The sequence below is a fragment of the Podarcis bocagei genome (assembly GCF_964188305.1).
Source record: "Podarcis bocagei genome assembly, chromosome: 11".
Taxonomy (NCBI): Eukaryota; Metazoa; Chordata; class Lepidosauria; order Squamata; family Lacertidae; genus Podarcis; species Podarcis bocagei.
Window position 1 is genome coordinate 27,957,419 of NC_138136.1, and position 20,723 is coordinate 27,978,141.

The following is a 20,723-nucleotide window of genomic DNA, read 5'->3' on the forward strand; positions in this document are numbered from 1 at the left end:
AAGGAACACAAGGCTGACCATAATCACGCAGTCGTGGCAAAAGGATTTTAGCTTAAAACCAACTTGAAACAACATTGGACATGACTGGTCCTATCCCTATCACCAGAGTTGCTCTTTGCTGATCTAATAAAAAGGGTTCCGCTACCCCCACCCCACACATGCACACACACAATGATGCTTGTCAACTAGAGGTGTGTAAATAAGCCTCCTCCAAAAACCTGCTTGGAACAACAGAACTTCAAAGGTGATTATTAAAATGCTAATATGGTGGAACAGCAAGCAGTGACACAGAGAGCACTGCCAAGGAGAAAAACAAGGTACTGAAAGTTTTGTTTTCCTCATTCAGGACTGGATCTGTCACTTTTGCATTAAGAAATGAACAAAATAAAAGGGCAACTCAGGAGCCCGGGCAGTGCATGTAAAGACCTATTTTGGATTCTATCCCATTTATCTCTACCCCAGATTACTCCACCTTATAACATGCAAGAAACTGTGTAAGCAACCAAAGTTAAAAACAACAACACAAAACCTGACTTCAAAATGAGAATACAAAATACATAATAAAACAAAAACAAACGAATAAACTCTCTCCCACAAAATGTTAATGAGCCAAACTCATGGTTGAAGAGAAATGTTTTCTCCTGATGCCTAAAGATACAGAATGAAGGCACCAGGTGAGCAGGGGCGTCTTACCTATAGAGGCTAGTGGCACAGGGCACCAGGGTGCCAAGTTCTGGAGGGCACCAGGGAAGAGGCCAAGGCTGGACGCAGTGCCTCCTGGCATCACCTCGCCGCCCTTGCCCGGAGCCTCCGTCTGCCGTGGCCACCACAGCACGAAGCGTCCATCTGAGCCAGGAGGCACCGCGGCCAGCCTCTGCCTCTTCCCCGCCGGAGGAGCCACCCTCCAGCCTCTGCCCACCTCCTCCAGCCCCGCTGCCAGCGCCATCCTCCCTAAAAAAGGTGGACAATTCAGGGAAACGGGGGGTTGGGCGCCGGAGAGAGCTTTGCACCACAGCACTGGATATGCTTAAGACAGCCCTGCAGGTGAGCCACCCTGGGAAGAGTCTATCAAAACATTAAACTTGGGCTACAGGTTGCTAAAGTGATATAGAGGCATCTTGAGCAATATAGATTTCCAAAGACGCTCTGCTACAAATTGATTATATCACGAAGATTATGTTTGCACAGACACAACGAATGCTTTCTTTCTCTCATGACAGAAAGCTGAAGTCGAACAATAGGAAGGGAATAATTACAGGGCCTAAGCATGTATTGCAACTTCTGTTCAATACAGAGTTATGCTGAGGTGTGTCCTTGAGGTAATAGGCACACCCATGCTGCCAATTAATACTTTTACATGTTGCCAGCTTCCATGGTTGGTGAAAGAACTTCTAGGGACAGCATCACCTAGGTTTGTTTTCTTCAGGTGAGGGTGCACTGGAGACACATCAGGTGTGACTTCATAATAAACATACTGTAACAAGCCACCCCACTCTCTGAGCAGTGTAAAATTCTGGAAGTCTTGGCACTTACCCAGAACTACATATTAGATTCAAAGTGCTTTATATTCAGCCAGCTATCAGGCTTTCTTCTCTGTTTCTGCCCTAAACTACTACGCTTGAATACAATCTGCTATGCCTTTGTCTCAGGCCTCACCTCTGCAGGTAAATTGCCCCTTTTAGCAAACATCCATTAAGAAACATTAACATTTTTTCTATTCCAGGAAGTGAATGGCCAATTCACAGTAACCAGCAAAGTCAGTAAACTCTTATTGAAATGTTATCCCATTTTACTGTGCCATGAGGGTAGGCATTTTTTAAAAACACAGTGAATATTTCCTTTTAAATACACAGTAACTACAGAACTTATATGCAGAATTCATCATGCGAAAGGCTGGGCTGGATGAATCCCAAGCCGGAATTAAGATTGCCGGAAGAAATATCAACAACCTCAGATATGCAGATGACACAACCTTGATGGCAGAAAGTGAAGAGGAATTAAAGAACCTTTTAATGAGGGTGAAAGAGGAGAGCGCAAAATATGGTCTGAAGCTCAACATCAAAAAAACGAAGATCATGGCCACTGGGCCCATCACCTCCTGGCAAATAGATGGGGAAGAAATGGAGGCAGTGAGAGATTTTACTTTCTTGGGCTCCATGATCAGTGCAGATGGTGACAGCAGTCATGAAATTAAAAGACGCCTGCTCCTTGGGAGAAAGGCGATGGCAAACCTAGACAACATCTTAAAAAGCAGAGACATCACCTTGCCAACAAAGGTCCGTATAGTAAAAGCCATGGTTTTCCCAGTAGTGATGTATGGAAGTGAGAGCTGGACCATAAAAAAGGCTGATCGCCAAAGAATTGATGCTTTTGAATTATGGTGCTGGAGGAGACTCTTGAGAGTCCCATGGACTGCAAGAAGATCAAACCTCTCCATTCTGAAGGAAATCAGCCCTGAGCGCTCACTGGAAGGACAGATCGTGAAGCTGAGGCTCCAATACTTTGGCCACCTCATGAGAAGAGAAGACTCCCTGGAAAAGACCCTGATGTTGGGAAAGATGGAGGGCACAAGGAGAAGGGGACGACAGAGAATGAGATGGTTGGATGGTGTTCTTGAAGCTACCAGCATGAGTTTGATCAAACTGCGGGAGGCAGTGGAGGACAGAAGTGCCTGGCGTGCTCTGGTCCATGGGGTCACGAAGAGTCGGACACGACTAAACGACTAAACAACAACAACAACAAAACTACAGAACATTGTAAATAAAACTTCAGAGGTATCAATAAATTGGAGGAAGATTTAGCAATTGACAAAACAGCCGTTCAATACTTTGCCATTGTCACCGTGTGACTTTGAAACTGAAAAACACAGATGGGAGGAGAAAGCAATCGGCTGTGTCAGGATAATAGCTCTCAGACTTTTAACAGGTAGCTTATTACCTGGAACGTTTCCTGTTGTTGTTCTTTTCAGACAATGAAGAAAGCTAAAAGCAAATTATTAAACCATAGATCTTGAAAAGAGGTCACTTGGCTCATTGCTGTTTAATGCCCCTTTGGCATTCCTGAGCACAGAGCTGTAGACTTTGCCACCTATTTAAAATGAAAAACAGTTGCTATGGGGGTTTTCCTCTCATTTTTTAATGTATAAAAGTCAGTGGCACAAAGTGGTCACATTGCCTTTCTGTCGCATGTACCCTTATATCATATACCGTAGATAATGTGTGGACATCAGATGGCCTAGTTTAAGCAGCAGTCTGTAACTACTGTCCACCAACACAGGAAGAATGAGGGAATAATGCATTTTTCTTTTACTCTTCTTGAGCTGGAGCTGCTGAGAAGAGCTATCTTCCTTCTGTGTGGGGACCCTGGTCTAAGTAGCTTCAGGATTTTGAGGGGTTCACTGGCATGAAACCCCTGAACCTGGTAGAGACAGGACATGAACCCTGAGAATTCTCTTAAGTTGTATCTGATCTTCTAGAATGTTCTGTGCAAAGTTGAAATGGCAGCCCTGTTAGGGTAGTGGGACTTCTGATATTATTGTGACAAGTCCAGTCCAGCATTTGTCACCCTCTGGAGCTGGTCCTGGAGCTAAGTCTAATGTGTTGAGTGTTTTGCTTTACATTTTGTATGCAAAACAACTTATTTCATTTCTCATATACAAGTTTTTAACAGGCTACTTTTCCTCTCAGGAGCTATCAGCTATTTAATGTGGGTGAAAATCAGCACCATCTGTTTAATTCTGAACATGCGAGTGCCAACTTGCATCTCTCGTTCAAGAAGATTCGTCCAGTCAACTACAGTAGAGCAGGGGTTGAGGGATCAAAATAAATACCTAAGCAGCCTTTAACACATTAATCCAAATGTCTCCACCGACGTCACGAGGCGCTTCCTCATGTAGCAGTGTGGCTGCCAAGCACTTATGTAAATACAGTTTTTTTAATTAAATCCAATGATATAATAGCAAGAAACAATTAAGAGTGTGAATAATGAATGTTTGTTTAATCATTTCAACCTGTGCTTAGTTATAATTCAATATTAATAGCATTAAAATGCAAGCTATATACAAAGTATTCCAGAGTAAACTAGATAGCCAGGGAGACAATCAGGACTAAAGAATGGGGCCAATAATATACTCACACTCATTTTTATTTTAAAATATATAAACTGAATATCTAAAGAAGTTCCCAAGGCTAAAAACATTAACAATAAAAATAAGAAACATTATAAAATCAATAAACTAGAAACACACAAACATGTTTTTAAAAAAGAAATGGATAAAATATTTCACTCTCCTCAAGAGATATTTTACTGTATTTTTGGTTTCTATGGAAGCCGCCCAGAGTGGCTGGGGAAACCCAGCCAGATGGGCGGGGTACAAATAATAAATTATTATTATTATTATTATTATTATTATTATTATTATTATTATTATTATCCAAAACACTAGTAGAGCAATGCTATAACAGAGAAACCATTGTTTCCTTAGCCCAGGGGTGCCAGCTTGAATAAAATATTGGGGGGCAGGTAAGCACCACCCTGCATAATCAATCACATGATGGTAATGCCCATCAAATTGGGGGGGGCTAGACCCCCTCAAATATTTTATTGGGGGGCCCAAAGACCTCTCAGCCTCTAGGAGTTGGTTCCTATGGCCCTGGTGAAATTGTGCCACCAGATTAGAAGGTAGAGGAAGCAGCTTTCCTCCTCGTTCCTATTTTTTTAAAACTTATTTAATCCTTTCTTAAAACAAAAAACACCCTCCCATTGGTTTCAATAGGAGGAAAATTAACAATGCAAGAGAGAGGGACATTTTTAATTGGGAAAATGGTGCAAAACAGAAAGTCTTCAAAACAATCCTTCTCTAGCATCATGGTCTTATAGCTGCTACTAACTTTAAAACAAACAAAAACCCAAAGGACATCCTGCATGTCATCTCCTGCATCCTTCAGGAAGTGGCTTGGCGGGCCTTCTTGGGGAGAAAGTATTCTTAATGGTAGAGGTACTCCTGGGAAGTCCCTGCTCAAAGTCATGAAGTCTCTCACATCCTGCCTAAAACGGACCTAGTTTATGACCAGTGCAGGGCCAGGATGAATAAGTGTGATGTCTTTATGAAGTGCTTATTGCTGATAAGTGTTGCAGAGCATCATGAAGAGATGGCATCTAACCCAGAACTCACTGTCTGTTCTTTCCGTATTTCATAACCAAAATATATATTAGGAATCAATTTGTATGCTTCAAGCACACATGTGGAAGGAACTTGGTTACAGCAATGGGTAAATGGAAAACTGCCAGAACTGTGCAAGGACTCGCAAATTTCTTAAGTTAAACCGCAGAGAATCCTGTGATTCTCCTGTTTGAGACGTGCACTTAGACTTGAGTCTTGATTAGTCTTGTGTATTTCTCAATATTAGATGGGCAGTTCTGAGTACTGCCAAAGAGGTCATGCCACTAAGTGAGTAAGTCTATTAGGCAAGAAATATTCATAGAACTCTTTCAGGAAGAGGAGGACAGAGGTTTCTTCAGAATTCCCTATGTCATAAAAAGTTTCCCACTTGTGACGTTCTTGGCTGCTAGTTGCATAGAGTTTTGCATTGTTGTAGATGTTTCGTATTTCTGTCCCCTAGAAGAAAATACAAAAAACTACATTTCAAGACTCTCTATATATAACAATATTACTTAACATGATTTGAAACTATTTTCACGTATGAAAGTGTTTCTAAATGTTGTAACTGTTTTTTATATACAAAACTGTGATTGTTTTTATTGCAGATGTTTTTAATTGTGAAATTGCTTCTGGATATTTTATGGGAAGCAATTCATAAATGAAATATATATTAGAGACTACCATAAGGCTAACATTCTGTGATGAATGGATGGGTGATGGACAGAGCCCAACAAAAAGCAGTGACGCTTCTCAGATCATTCTCACGTGACTACCCGTTTAAAAGACACAGTTTAAGCAAGAAAGAACACCCCTCCCCAAATTTTATAGCCATGTGTCCTTGTAATCCCTTAATCTGGTCCTGATTACAATGTAAACTGAAACAATGTTGTCTTCTGATCTAGTTCTAGTTCAGATAAAAACAGCAGCTGTAGAATGTGCATGTTCTTCCCATTCATGAAAGTTAACTTTGAAGTCCTGTTATTGCCTCTTATATGATAACGCTGTTAACTATCTCACAGCCCATATTTATACAATAACAAGCCAATTTATTAAGCAAGCAAGACACACCTGTTAAGTAAATCCTCCCTGTTACATTCCTTTGAAGGGGCATTCAGACTAAGTACACTCAAGCTGCACTCCTATATGCTTTACCTGATACAGATTGCACTCTTAAAGCCCCTTTAACAGAGCAGATCTCTCTGCAACCTAGATATTAATTTTTTTTTCAAATCACCCTTGAAACTAGCAAAAAGGCAAACTGAATGTATGCACATTTAAATCATTTAATATGTACAGTTATTAAATAATTACAAATCCTGGCAAATATACTAGGATTTTACACACACAAATCTAAAACAAAAGAAGCATTGGAAATTGGTGGACTATCAAAGTTGCCATTATTATTATTATTATTATTATTATTATTATTATTATTATTATTTATTAGAATTAGAATTTATATACCACCCTATACCAGGTGGATTTGCTATATCATCTGTAAAGAATGACATGGATAAAAAATTCTGGGACCAGTGATTAAACTCTCTGATTTCAACCTAGAAGCTTTAGGAATGTGAGCTAAAGCTAAGTGGTTTTAGCAATCAATCCCTCTTAACAGGAGACTCTTGGAATTGTACTTCTGCATGGGAAATACTGTAGGGGCCTCAGACCAACTCTCAGCACCCTTCCGAAACTGCAGCTCCCAGTATTCTTTGTTTAAAGTATATAGTGGGAATATGGCCTCAAAGAGGCTAGGCTAGCCTGATTCAGTCTGCATCCTTGCTAGAGATTAATATCTCTAATATCCTATTGATCTTAACTGGGTTTACAAGAGCAGATGTGTATAAGGTGAACACTTGCAGTGTAAGTAGTTTTTGCTTACTGTAAGGAGGCAGACCTAAAATTGTATTGAAAACTTCACACAAATCTTATCTTCAGCAATTGGTTGGCTAAACATATCCCAAGATTCTGAGATATTCATTATGAATTAAATACTGGTTGCTAATAACCAGCAAAACATCTAATTCCCTAAACCTATAAGATCTAGAAGAAAAAGCAAAGTTACACTGAAAGGAAAGCTAAAAGATTGAATTTAGCTGTGGAAGCAGAGACACACATCTGCAGCATGCAGGTTTTGCTTTAATATCTGGTGTCCTTGCATGGGCAAGGTTCTTATCTTAAGTAAACTTTCTGGTCGGAGCACTTCTGACAATCCCTCCAAGTTAACACCACAAAGTTAATTAGAGTCACTCCTCAGTTGCTAAAATTCTGAACAAGGATTACTTAGCTATTGGATTTGCTAGCAGTCAATTACTTTGCAAGAATCAGGTGAGATACCTTAGGGATTTTACATTGTCCAAGGCAGGCTATGCAATTCATTTCATAAATACCCTACACCATCGGTTTCAAATTAATGGTCTGTGGATCCCAGAGCATCTGCATAGCCCACCCAGGGGGTCCGTGACACCATTCACATTTTAAAAAACCTACCATAGAGATATCAAAATTTTCTAAAGTAGGGGTCCATGGCTTAGCTTTTGAAAAGTAGGGGGTCTGCAGTACTTAGCTAACTGGGAACCACTGTCCTACATGATGAAAATGTGCAATATTGATGTAGGTGAAAGTCTGCAAGTATAGTGTGGGGGAAAACCACCATTATATCTCAATGTTCAATATTGTAGCAAAGTGGTTAAATTGTAGTGCAAGGCTGTAATTGCTTAAGCCTGGGAGTCATTCCATGGAGCTTCAACTCAGTGGGACTTACTTTCATGAAGAATCACATAGGATAATGGTGCAAGGGCAGCCTATCTCAACCTGTTGCCCTCTAGAAGTTTTATACTACAAATCCCATCATCCTGGTCATTACCCATGCTGGCTGGGGCTGAAGGGAGTTGAAGTCCAAAATGTCTGGAAGGCATCAGGTTGGGGAAGGCTAGTATTTGTTCATTAGTATTAAGCCCCCCACACACACACGCTTAATAGGCATTAAAGGTAAAGGTAAAGGGACCCCTGACCATTAGGTCCAGTCGTGACCGACTCTGGGGTTGCGGCGCTCATCTCGCTTTATTGGCCGAGGAAGCTGGCGTACAGCTTCCGGGTCATGTGGCCAGCATGACTAAGCCGCTTCTGGGGAATCAGAGCAGCGCATGGAAATGCCGTTTACCTTCCCGCCGGAGCGGTACCTATTTATCTACAGTGGTACCTCGGGTTACATACGCTTCAGTTACACACTCCGCTAACCCAGAAATAGTGCTTCAGGTTAATAACTTTGCTTCAGGATAAGTACAGAAATCGTGCTCCGGCGGCACGGCAGCAGCAGGAGGCCCAATTAGCTAAAGTGTTGCTTCAGGTTAAGAACAGTTTCAGGTTAAGAACAGACCTCTGGAACGAATTAAGTACTTAACCCAAGGTACCACTGTACTTGCACTTTAACGTGCTTTCGAACTGCTAGGTTGGCAGGAGCAGGGACTGAGCAACGGGCGCTCACCCTGTTGCGGGGATTCAAACCGCCAACGTTCTGATCGTCAAGCCCTAGACTCTGTGGTTTAACCCACAGCGCCACCCGCGTCCCTTAATAGGCATTAGGGGACCCTAATACATAGAACATTCCATACACTTGTAGTGGCTACCAAGTTCCAAGAGTGAGTACAGGTGTCTGTAGCTTCAAGGAGAGACTAACAAAGAGAACCAGCTTTGGCCACTGTTTGGCGCCTCAGTAACAAGAAAATGCAAAGCTAATGCCAAAGCGAGCAAATGCTAAACTCTGTCCTTCCTGGGAGCACAGAGCAAGAGATAGCTAGAGGGAGGCTTCTATAGTATTGAAATTAGTGACCCTTACAGGTGCATGGAGGCTCTCCCCATATAGTGCATCATTAAGAGACTTAACATTCAGCATATCTGTCAGTGAATCAGCTCTAATATACAATATTTCATTCACAGAACCTTCTCTAGCCTCCTGAAAGACAATAGTCTGACTCGAGATTCCTCAGCTGACAAGTCAGCTGTTGCACATAGATAGCAGGCTTTTTGAATGATATTCCACTGATATTTGTGTGCCAGTGGTGCAGTCTGCAATGATTTATACAATATTACTAAGTGCTCCACTTGCAGCCTGAAGAAGTACAAACCTTTCTGTGTTTTGCTGTCTGTCTTCCGTGCCATCGTCTCATCCCTCTTCTTTAATCATCAGACCCATTCCTATTATGAGTTTGCACTATTGTCCCATGCGGAAATTTCACCCGGCCCATCTGAAGTCTCCTCATCCTCCATTTTGTCAACAATGTGCAATGCATCAGGCACACATCTCCTGAGGATGCAAATGTAATTGCACAAACTCAGTGTTGTTGTTTTAAAAAACAAAACAAAACCATGAGCCAACATTGCCAAGTGGTAAAAGCATGTTTATATTCATAAGAACAAAAAGTGAAAGTGCTGCCTTGGATGCATCCAGAGCTTTAATATGTTTGGGGCCTCTTAACCTAATTTCAAAATTGTTTCTCAAACTTCTGTACACTTGGGCTGTGCAAAACTCTTAACATTTGCTAGATGAACTTTGATATATTTATTTTACATTAAGTGAGACATAGCTGGCTAGTGAGTAAGCCTTAGCTAAGGGTTCCAACGGCTGAAACTTTTAGAAAGCCTTATTTTGAAATACATATTTCCACACAAGACATTAAAATATCACAAATCTCCATATTTGTAAACTTGGCATACACAATGATTAGATCCAGCATTAAATCTTGAAAAGTGGTATTCCTCAAGTCAAAGGGGGTATTTTTGGATAACATACTTCAAGCATTTTGAGTACACAAACATTGTGCAAATAGTAGGTCTGCCATACATCCAAATTTTCCCGGATACTTCCAAGATTTCAAAGGTGGAATGGATGTCTGAGGGGAATTTCCGAAAGGCAGTGCTTCATCCAGGATCTTAGGCAAGTCAACTGAAAAATTGTGGGGGGTTTGGCATTTTTGTAACATAAAACTCAACAAATTTTGGGGTGTCCTGGTTTTTCCTTTTTGAAATATAGCAACCCTACAAATAGTTAATTAATTACAAAATCACCTTGGAATCACTTTATGTAGGCATATAGCCCAGATGAGGGCAGAACTTGGGTGCAGAGGCATGACATAAAGGTGCATAAAGTCTACATATGCACATTTAGATGTACAGTGGTACCTCGCAAGACGAATGCCTCGCAAGACAAAAAACTCGCTAGACGAAAGGGTCTTTTGTTTTTTTGAGCTGCTTCACAAAACGATTTTCCCTATGGGCTTGCTTCGCAAGACGGAAACATCTTGCAAGTTTGTTTCCTTTTTCTTAACACCGTTAATACAGTTGCGACTTGACTTCGAGGAGCAACTCATAGAACGCGGTGTGGTAGCCTTTTTTGAGGTTTTTAAAGACTTTGGTGATTTTTGAAGCTTTTCCAAAACTTTCCCGACACCATGTTTCGCAAGATGAAAAAAATTGCAAGACGACAAAACTCGCAGAACGAATTAATTTCGTCTTGCGAGGCACCACTGTATACACAATGTATATGTATAGATTGTCTCTGGGATAGTGAAATGCTAGATTCTGGGTGTTAGATGGTTTGTGTTTTATCAGCACAATAGTTTGCAGTGCACACAGCTAAACTATAAGCAACATTTAAAAAATTAATGCCACACTTGCAACTTACATTTTAAGTAGGTATTGTAGCACTGTCATGGCTTCCCCCAAAGAATCCTGGGAACTGTAGTTTGTTAAGTGTGGTGAGAATTGTTAGGCAATTCCTATTCCCTTCACAGAGCTATAATTCTCAGAGTTCCCTGTGAAGAGGGATTGATTGTTAAAAGGCCAGTTTGTGAGGCATGGAAAGGTGGGATTTAGAAGTTAGTCCCACTGCATTCAGTGGTCTTAGAAAGTGCATTTAAAGACTGTGGCCTAACAGCACAATCCTATAGATATTTAAGTATGGCTCACTCCCAAGTAAGTGTGTACAAGATTGCAGACTAAACTTCACTCCGGTGTAATAAAATATTCACATAAAAGGTCTACATTTTATTTTCGAGTACTCCATTTTGCTGGCTACTGTGTTCATAGTGTTTATGAAAGATAAGAAATGCCCCATTTACAAGCTTCGGTTCTATAAATAATGGCAAAACTTCGTCTTCCTAGAAAACACAGCAGTTATAGTGTTTTGACAGTAGTAATGAGGGCTTAAGTGGTGGCTACAACTTCTTCCAGCAAAAGAAACAAAAATTCTATTGCTTCCACAACAACAGAGACTTTCAAATACAAAACCAGAACAGCAGGGCTCCTATTTAAGGAACAATATCTAAACACTGGGCACAATTATATATTTTAAAATGGAATAGTAAACTGAACCTGTTGCTACATGCTAAATTACTTACATGCAGTCCACCAGACTTAAGCAATTATAGTTTTAAACAAATTCCTTCCCCTCTAATTTGTTTAATGATTTTCTGGTGGGCCCACATTATACCGAAAAAAACAAATTCATATTTTGATCCAGAGGACTGAGGAATGTACAAGTTTTTTTTTTTTTTTTAAGGCTACAATCCTAGCCTGGTTCTCATGGCATGCTGAACCAAGCCTTGGCTGGACAACATACCTGTGGGCCCTTAGAAATGAGCTTGCATCTGCTTTGCTGCTCCCAAGCCCTTTTTGCCACCACACTATGATGAGCTAATGTCATGAACTGGCTGGATACAGAAGAGTGGTGGGAGGCACCAGCAGAGGAACCCCCAGGGGAAGAAGACTCAAGAGCCAGGGGATTGGTAGAGGGACGATGATGAGTGGTCAGAAGGAGAAGACGGGGGTGGGGGTGTTGGAAGATGGAGGGGCAACAGGGTTTAGTGAGCAGGAAGAGTCTGTGGCTGAATGCAGTTCAGACTCTGAGGCAGAAGCAGAGGCTGGAGAGGAGGGGTCAAGAGGCTCCTGAAGAATCCAGGGATTCTCCGCCTCCTGCAATGACAAGCTCCCCAAGAAGGCACAGAATAATGAGGAGAGCAGAACAGAGGTCAGAGGTATGCAGACACCTCTGCAGACACAGTTTGGGACTGTGTGGGGGAAATCCCTGGAGAGGAGAAGCCTTAGAGAGAGGTAGTGTTGTAAACAAAAATTGCCCTTTTCGCTTATGGGGTATCCAAGAGCCTATATAGAGTCCTTATATAGGTTCCCTATTGGTAGGAGAAGATAACAGAGGCCAACCAGAGAATATTGAGAAGCAAAGCAGCTAGTAAGCTTGATCTTTATTGATCTGTTGCCACAGGGTGCTCCCCTGACCCACAGGAGAGGAGGAGGAACCCCGGAAAATGGCGCGCAAGGCCTTATAAAGACTTTTGAAATTGCCACCCTGTAGATCAAGACCTTGGGTGGCGCTGTGCGTAAACCCTCAGTGCCTAGGACTTGCCGATCGTCAGGTCGGCGGTTCGAATCCCCGCAGCGGGGTGCGCTCCCGTTCGGTCCCAGCGCCTGCCAACCTAGCAGTTCGAAAGCACCCCCGGGTGCAAGTAGATAAATAGGGACCACTTTATAGCGGGAAGATAAACGGTGTTTCCGTGTGCTGCGCTGGTGCTGGCTCACCAGAGCAGCTTCGTCACGCTGGCCACGTGACCTGGAAGTGTCTTCGGACAGCGCTGGCCCCCGGCCTCTTAAGTGAGATTGGTGCACAACCCTAGAGTCGGACACGACTGGCCCGTACGGGCAGGGGTACCTTTACCTTTAGATCAAGACCGCCCCCAGAAACATCATACATACATCACAGAAGGGGTGTAACCTAAGACCACCCCTCAGATACATCATACCTACATCACAGAAAAGGCGATCTAAACAGAAATTTGAATGTTGTTTTTCTCCTGTCGTTGTTTATCTCCTGTCTGGCAACTTGATTGGATTGCCTGGGGAGCCTGGCCATTCTTATGTAGTGATAAATACTTAGTTCCTGGGCCAGGTCACAGGCTCACACCCTATTCATATCTTAAATATGCCCTTAAGACAGGATTTGTTAGGAAAGAGACAATGGGGAGGTTTCCCACTTTGACCTTGCAGAGAAAACATTTGCTCAGTTTAGGAGTCAAAATGGTTCCAGGTCAGTCTTCCTGTGCTGATCTATGTACGTGCTTGGTTGGTATGCTTATGAACATTACCATATATCTAAGACCTCAAAATTCCTATCACAGTCCTCAAAACTATGTCATTGGGGCAAGACTTCCAAGAAAGAGTTGCTGAGACTACAGGGCCTGATCTGTGGTTTGTTTCCGTGGATAAAGATTTAACTTCACTGGCCCTGGGTGATTTATTGTTTTTGATTGCTGACCTACACCTTCCTCAGGCCCTGACAGCCAAGTCAAGCTCAGAGGCAGATTTAAGAACAGCATGACTGGCTTCCTCACACTGGGCACTGAGTCTAAGAGGCACTGCAGAGCACTGCAACTATGGGCATAGTGAACTGAATAGAATGGAAGGCCCGAGGCAGGACGGGGCGCCAAATTTTGGCCTTGAACAGGGCACCGCTGCAATTTGAAAGACCCAAGTCTGCCCCGGCTAAGCTATGGCTGAGCACATCATCCAAACCTGGGCTTGTGGTTAAGCTTTGTCCTCACCAACTACAAGCCAAAGTTTGTTCTAGGTTGCACCTCAAAAAGTGATATTTTGTATGATAAGGTCGGTCATAAGGATCTAGCAAAGGAAGACAAAGTGAAGATCTAGTGGAACGTCTGTTAGTTTTTGGTGTACCGAAGGACGGGAACCACTGATCCAAATTTGGCCCGGGAGGCAATTTTCCCAAACCACACCCAACTGCCCTACACTTTACATCATATGTGAACAGGGAGAGACACAGCTGGATTGGCTGCCCAGCCATTAGACATCCTAATGATGGCAGGTGATTGATAGGTGAATTGTTACATCCAACTGTCCAAGTTGGCCCACCTTACTCCATGTTCATATTTCCATGAAGACCAGTATGTAGTACAGGAAATAGACCAAGCTTTTCCCCAACCTTAGGGCATGAGCTTCCCCAGGGTGGTGGCAGTCTACCTTACAATCTAGAGGGTCAACAGAGTGAGATGCAAATGAGTTCCAGCAGTAGTCTAACATGCATTTATCATTTTATTCCCTGGAATGGCTGCTCCATGGAAACCCTTTTCACCTTTGATGTGAACCCTCCACAAGAACGTTGCACAACGGAAATAAACAAAACAACAGCAACACTGCATTGCATTGCATTTTGTGCAGCAGGTGTTTCACATGTTTAAAATACGATTAACCTCTCAAATCTAAGCCTAAAACCCGTGTGTATGGACACTTTGCCAGTGACCTTGGTGAGAGAGACTCCTATCAAATGGTCTTCATTGTAAAAGTTCTTTGTATTCATTGTCTGACTTTTGAAGGTTCAATTGATCTCTTTTGTAGCCCTTATCATTGCACTTTCTGGCACCAGTGTGACTTTAACAATGCTCCCCTCCAGATGGGAACTCTCCAAATCAGATGCTAAAGTACTTTAGGAAATCCCTTTCTACAGACAAAACATGTTTCCAAAGCAGGATTCTAAGCCTTTTGTCCTGTTCTGAACAAAGTCATCCTGATTTGCAGCCATGGGACAAATGGACCACAGCAACTGCAGGCTGTTTTCAGTAAAAAATAAATAAAATCAAGCGGTCTAGCAAGAAACATACATGATACAAACAGGGATGCAGTGCAATGGACACTTCTGCCTGTTCATTAAGCTTTTACTCTTTCAAAGTCAGTGCAAGTTTTAAAAAACGGTGCTCACTTCAGTACTTAGGAGAATTAAGGAGAAGTTGTCAGGAGGAATAAATCACAATGGCTGTAATCGAGCATGCAACTATGCATGATTCAGTCCCACTGATTGAAGTTGTTCTATCAATCTGAATGGGACTTAAGTGAGCATAATTGGATGCAAGGCTGCTTTCATCCTATTTCAATTCTAGGAAGTGTTGTGGTGGTGGTGCTAGTACCACTGTGTACACCTAAGACTGCAGCCCTATGCACATTTACTTGAACACAGCGGAACTTCCTTCCTGGAAAATCGGCATGCTGGTCAGGCTGTGAACTGGATCCATTTTTCTTTCAGTTATCTCAGAAGCTGCGGACAGAGACCATACAATTAAAACACATTCCCAGCACCACTCAAAGAATCTTGGGAACTGTAGTTTAGCCCTCAGAGCCACCATTCCAAGCACTCTAGTGCCTTTTTTTCCCTTTAAAAAAAAAAGTACTCCCATTTTGACTCAAGAAAATCACCATTTTATAGTTCAAATTGGGGGAAATAAATACAGTAAATGGACAAAAGTACAAAGAACATGCATTACACAGGGAAAGGAAAGGAAGCCACCATTGGAGGTGGTAACAACGAAACTGACCAATCACCGTGCTAGATTCCAACTCCTACTTCACACATTAAACGCTCACTTCTGTCCAAGACTCAGGAAACACCATGACAGGAAATGAGGCCACCATTGGGGTGGCAACAGAACAGACAATTCACCATGGTAGAGAAGAAAATATTTTTTAAAAAGTTTCTTCTCCCGTTAGATTCACAAAATGTTTAGGGGTATGTGTACCCCTGCGTACCCCCAGAAAAAAACACTGCCCTTAATAGACTAGTTCTCAGGATTCTTCTTGATCTCTGAGCACAGGTGTTATACGGTGACAAGACCTCACTCCTGTCAGCAATCGTGCTGCAGCATTGTTTGTTAAATAGCAGTTTCAGGGGTGCCTCAGACAGGAGGAGAGGGTTTAAAAACAGCAGCAGCAGCCTTCTCTGTGTTTCACAGATGTCCCAATCCTGATTGGATGCTAATAGCAAACAGCAATGTTACCTGTAGTTTAGCCTTTGGAAGCCAGAGAACAAGGCTCCAGTGTCCTACAGTGCTCCTGAACTATTCCCTCACAAGCAGAATAATCTTACGTTAAAACACTAGCATCACAGAAACCATTCAAATGTGTTTATTTTTCCTGTAGTGGAATGTGAATAACCTGGCGCAGGCTTTTGGAAACCGAGTACATGCAGCTCTGAAGGCTACCAACTTCAGCATGAACAATTCTCTGTGATTCTTCCTTTGTTTTAACCATTGTCTGTGCCATATGCCATTATCGTCACAGAGAGGCAGCCTTTTATCCTGGGAAGAAATTAGTGCAAAATAGTTCATCCAACTGTTTTAAGACTTCATATTAAAAAGAAAACAAAAACCCTGGCAAGGAGAAATAGTACCTGACCCTGGAAGAATGGAGACAAACAGGATTATGCAACCATCTGTTGCAACCCGCCACCAACTCACACATCCTCCCTTTCTCAGTATGTGTATCAAATGCTGGAATGTACTGAATTTGTATTAAAACAGTAGCTGATTCCCCAAGCCCAGCTATTGCTAGTAGTAATCTGCCGTCTTCCTTTAACACCAGAACGTAAATATTAGCTAGCACGTTAGTTGTCAAACAAACAAACACATGCAGAATTTCAAAGCAAGGACAACAAAACATGGTGCTGATAATGCCAATGTTGCAGGTTCAATCCCCACATGGGACAACTGCATATTCCTGCATTGCAAAGTGTTGGGCTAGATGATTCTCAGGGTCCCTTCCAACTCTACAATTCTAGGATTCTAACATTACACACAGTACTGATTTCTCGAGATATTTCCAGTTTGGGGATAAGCACACTGATGTTCCACCCGCTTTTTTTCTTAGCTATCACCTATACCCTTATATGGCAAATGTAAGAATATTGCAAGACATAATAAACACTTGGGATTAAATTTGTAACCCCCATTGGGATTACATTCATGACACCCTGCCTTTATCCTGGATCTGAATACAGTCACAGTAGTGTATGGCTTCAGCTTCAGAGGAGGAACCTGAGAGACCAGCGTTTAAATCCCCACTCCGCCATAAAGTTTGCTGGGTGACCTTGGGCCAATCATCTCTCAGTCTATAACCTACCTCACAGAATTGTTGAGAGGATTAAAAAATGGGGAGGGGAGAACCATGAATGTCCCCTTGAGAAGAGGAAAGCTACACACATAGACCATGAGTGGTGAAACTCTGCTCCTGGACCTGCAGAGGTTTGCACTCAATGGATGGATGTCATGGAGAGCAGCCAGGGAACTGCACACATTCGCAGCCAGCCACACTGCCCCTATCACACAAGGGGGATTAAGCCCTTAGTCACACGTTTGATACAGGAGAAAGGGCTTTAGGTGTGATTGCCACATTCCCAATGCACCACGTGCAATGCTAGGAAAGCAAGGAACTAACCAAGCATGGGCACCTCTCACATATCCCTTGAACTCATGGAAGGGAGGGATGTCTTCCAAACTCCCTGAGATGAGTGCATGAAGGGAGCTAAACTGAATAGTTAAAATGTCACTAAATGATTAACTCTAAGCCTCTTTCAATGCCTGCTTATGGATACAGTGGAGATTTTTATCTGTACAGTATATGGAACAGCATGGAAACAGTAAATGATACATAAAATAAGAATTATGAAGTGTTTTGCACAATTAAAAAATGAACTATATAAATCACTCAGTAATATATTTATTATTCCAAATTACTTTGAGAGCTACATTTGGAGGGATGGCATCAAGCATCAGGGGTATGCCCTGCCCGATGTGTTGGACCAATGCCCATCTAAGATAACCCCATGGTTGTCATGAAGGCCATGAAGCCTTTAAATGTACTTTAAATATATACAACCAAGTATAAGAGACTCTCAGCTTCAGACATTTGCCCAGCATCTTGTCGAGACTGACTGGTAATGGGCAAAGGTAGTACATTCATTCTAGCTGCCTCCACATTTACTTAACTGATATTTATACTTTCTACAAAGAACAAATCAGGCATAAGGAAACTCCTGATTTCACCCACCTGTAACTAAATCCTGTGCCACCTAGCAAGTCACTTGGCTAAGCAGTGAGGATGGGAATCCTGTGATCCTCCAAACCAGCCTTCCCTCACCCAGTGCTCTCCAGTTGTTTCAAACTCCAGCGCCCATCAATCCCAACCAGCATAGCTTAGATTTAGTAGTTCAAAACAGCTGGAGGTCACTGGCTTGGAGAAGGCTCGCCTCCAGAGGCTTATTTGATTTTTATCCCATCTTTCCTGAAAGGAGCTCAATGTGGTATCCCCCCCCCCACTTTATCCTAACAACAACCCTGTGAGGCAGGTCGTTGGACTCCAAATCCTATCAGCCCCAGCCAGCACGCATGGCCAAGGGTCTGGGACAAGGGAGGTTGAAAGCCTCAACATCTAGAGAACCCCAGGCTCCCTAACCCTGCAATATAAGAGCACAAGCCACACACAGAGAGAGATATGCAGCCCCGTGGATCCAGATGTGGGGAGAAATAGCATCCTGGAGAAGACCAAACACTGATGTGGGTAAACAGGCGGCACAGAGCACGGCCGCTGACAGCCCAGGGTACATAATGGTCCTACAGGTGACTCAACCCTAAGCGTCAATAATGATATAAACGCGCTTGAACACCGCCTGCGCTGACGTCAGCGTGCTGCCCCGCCCCCCTCCTCTCCGGCTGACCTCGGGTAAGCCTCTTTCGCGCGGATCCCGGCTGGGGAAGCTTCGGCCAATCAGCGAGGCCGGCGGCGCGAGGCGTCTTCGCGCGGGGAGGGGGGCGTGGCGTGTGTGTCGCGGCCTGGCAGCGGGCCTGTCGCGTGGGGGGAAGAAAGGGGGCGTGGCTAAGGTGTGCGGAGAGGGAGGAGGAGGAGAGGGGAAGGGCGGCCGTTGCGCTGAGTGGGCGGGGTGCCGCGGCGGCGGCGGCGCGGCGCTGGCGGCGTCTGCGCGCTGGCGGGCTTGGCTGGTACGTCAGCGGCAGGATGGCTGTAGCTGTTGACCCAGCAGCAGCAACAGTAGCAGGCTCCGGTGGCGGCTTGGCGGCCCCAGCGGTGGCAGTGGTGGCTGTGGGGCGGGAGGTGGCGGCGTTGGCGGCGGTGGCTTGGTAAGATGGCGGCGCTGCAGGAAGGGGGCAGGTATGGCGTGTCCTGCGGCAGAGTCACCCAGGACAACATCACGGTGCTACATGTCAAGCTGACCGAGACCGCCTTCCGAGCGCTGGAGAGCTACCAGGGGAGCAAGGTGAGGGGCGCCCCGGGGTCGACGGTCGTCCTCACTCGCCCGGACTGGGACGCCCGGGAAGGGAAGAGGGACACGCAGCCGGCGCAAGGGGCGTGGAGGGGCTGCTTCCTCGAGGAATTCCACGCAGCCCACTCATCCCAGGGCGTGAAATCTCGCCCCACACTGTGCTCTGGGTCCGGCTGAGGATCCCTTAGAAAAGTCTTCTCTTCTCCCTCCCCCCCCCTTTCCATGGGACCGTCTCTCCATATGGTTCGTGCCTATTTATAGGCAGGGGGGTGGGAATAAGAATACTAATTCCACATTCTTCCTTCTCACCAACTTTTGATCCCCCCTCTCTTTTTTCTTTTCCTTTTGCGTAAGGGAAGGGGGAAAAAGTTTTGCGGGGCAACAAATGCCCCCAGCTGCCCTGTATGTACCTCACGCAGAAGGGAGGAGGAGGTTGGCCGTGGCAGAGGGCGATCCTTTGAAAATGGCATTTACACAAGAAAGTCATTTTTCTCGGTGTCGGTGCCAGCTAGTGCCTCTGGAGCTGGCCGTGACCGGAGCCAGCCGTTCCCAGATGAGGCCGATTCTGCTGAGCTGTCATTTATTTATGGGCTTAGTTCTTCTGCCTGCTGATCTCGCTCGCTCGCTTGCTCTCCCTCCCCGGGGCAGGGAGAGAGGGATGGGCTGAGCTTTTCCCTAGGCCCAGCTTCTCAGCCAGCCCACCCCGAAAATGTGAAGTGGCCCTGGTTGTTTTTTTAAGGGACAATGGCAACTATGACAGTTTTATTGTACATCTTTATCATGCTGTCAGGAAAACTGTTTCTCACTGTCTTCCTGTGTCCCCCACCACCAATACCTTGTCCCTCGCCCACCCCCATCCGTAACAGCTGCCTTGTGAGAAATCCTGATGGGGACAAGTTCCACAGCATATTCGAGTGGTAACAGCAGCTGTATAAATTGTTCAGCACATCAAAGATAATGTAGAAATATTTTAAATCGGTTTATATCTGGATTGTATTCCCCTTTTCATTTATATTCTGTAGATAGGTTGGATTCATGCAATGTTGTCTTTGTTTGGGGGATTAACACCCTACACCCCCCAAAAAAAAACAGCATAGGGGAAGGGCATTTTAGACTTAGGGGAATCGGTCAGTTAAAAAGAACATATGATAGATTTCTCTCTGTCAGGCTTTTCTTGTAAAAGTAGGGGACAGGAGAATTGATAGTCTTCTTTAGTTTTTCCTTACTGTAGCTTTCCATTGGAAACTTGAGCCTCCACTTGTGTTTGTTCAGGGCACATTAAAAGTGGCTATATGTCCCAGCAAGGAGGATTAAGCTCTAATTAGCTGGTGTTTTAACATGGAATTTCAAATTAAATGTTACTTGTCTCATTTTTTCCCCCTAAGGCCCATTTGTTACTCTCTCCCCTCTCCCTTACTGTTCTGAGAAATCTTG

General features: G+C 43.8%; 1 protein-coding gene and 2 long non-coding RNA genes across 3 annotated transcripts in view; 1 reads left to right on the forward strand and 2 right to left on the reverse strand.

Moving 5' to 3' along the window:
• Nucleotides 1-4,436: 4,436 nt before the first annotated feature.
• LOC308597520 lies at nt 4,437-18,946 on the reverse strand. Its single transcript, XR_014013040.1, has 3 exons — nt 18,494-18,946; nt 15,191-15,278; nt 4,437-5,617 (listed from the first exon to the last, which is right to left on the reverse strand). It is a non-coding gene; the product is annotated as an uncharacterized lncRNA (long non-coding RNA).
• LOC308597521 lies at nt 16,126-18,480 on the reverse strand. The gene is made up of 2 exons (XR_014013041.1): nt 18,062-18,480; nt 16,126-16,314 (listed from the first exon to the last, which is right to left on the reverse strand). It is a non-coding gene; the product is annotated as an uncharacterized lncRNA (long non-coding RNA).
• Nucleotides 18,947-18,966: 20 nt separating the features above from the next.
• Nucleotides 18,967-20,723, forward strand: part of ELL2 (elongation factor for RNA polymerase II 2) — a 38,771-nt gene continuing 37,014 nt past the window's right edge. The window contains exon 1 of the mRNA XM_081213346.1: nt 18,967-19,283. Coding sequence (XP_081069472.1) covers nt 19,152-19,283 — 132 coding nt within the window. The 5' untranslated portion in view covers nt 18,967-19,151. The remainder of the gene's footprint in view (nt 19,284-20,723) is intronic.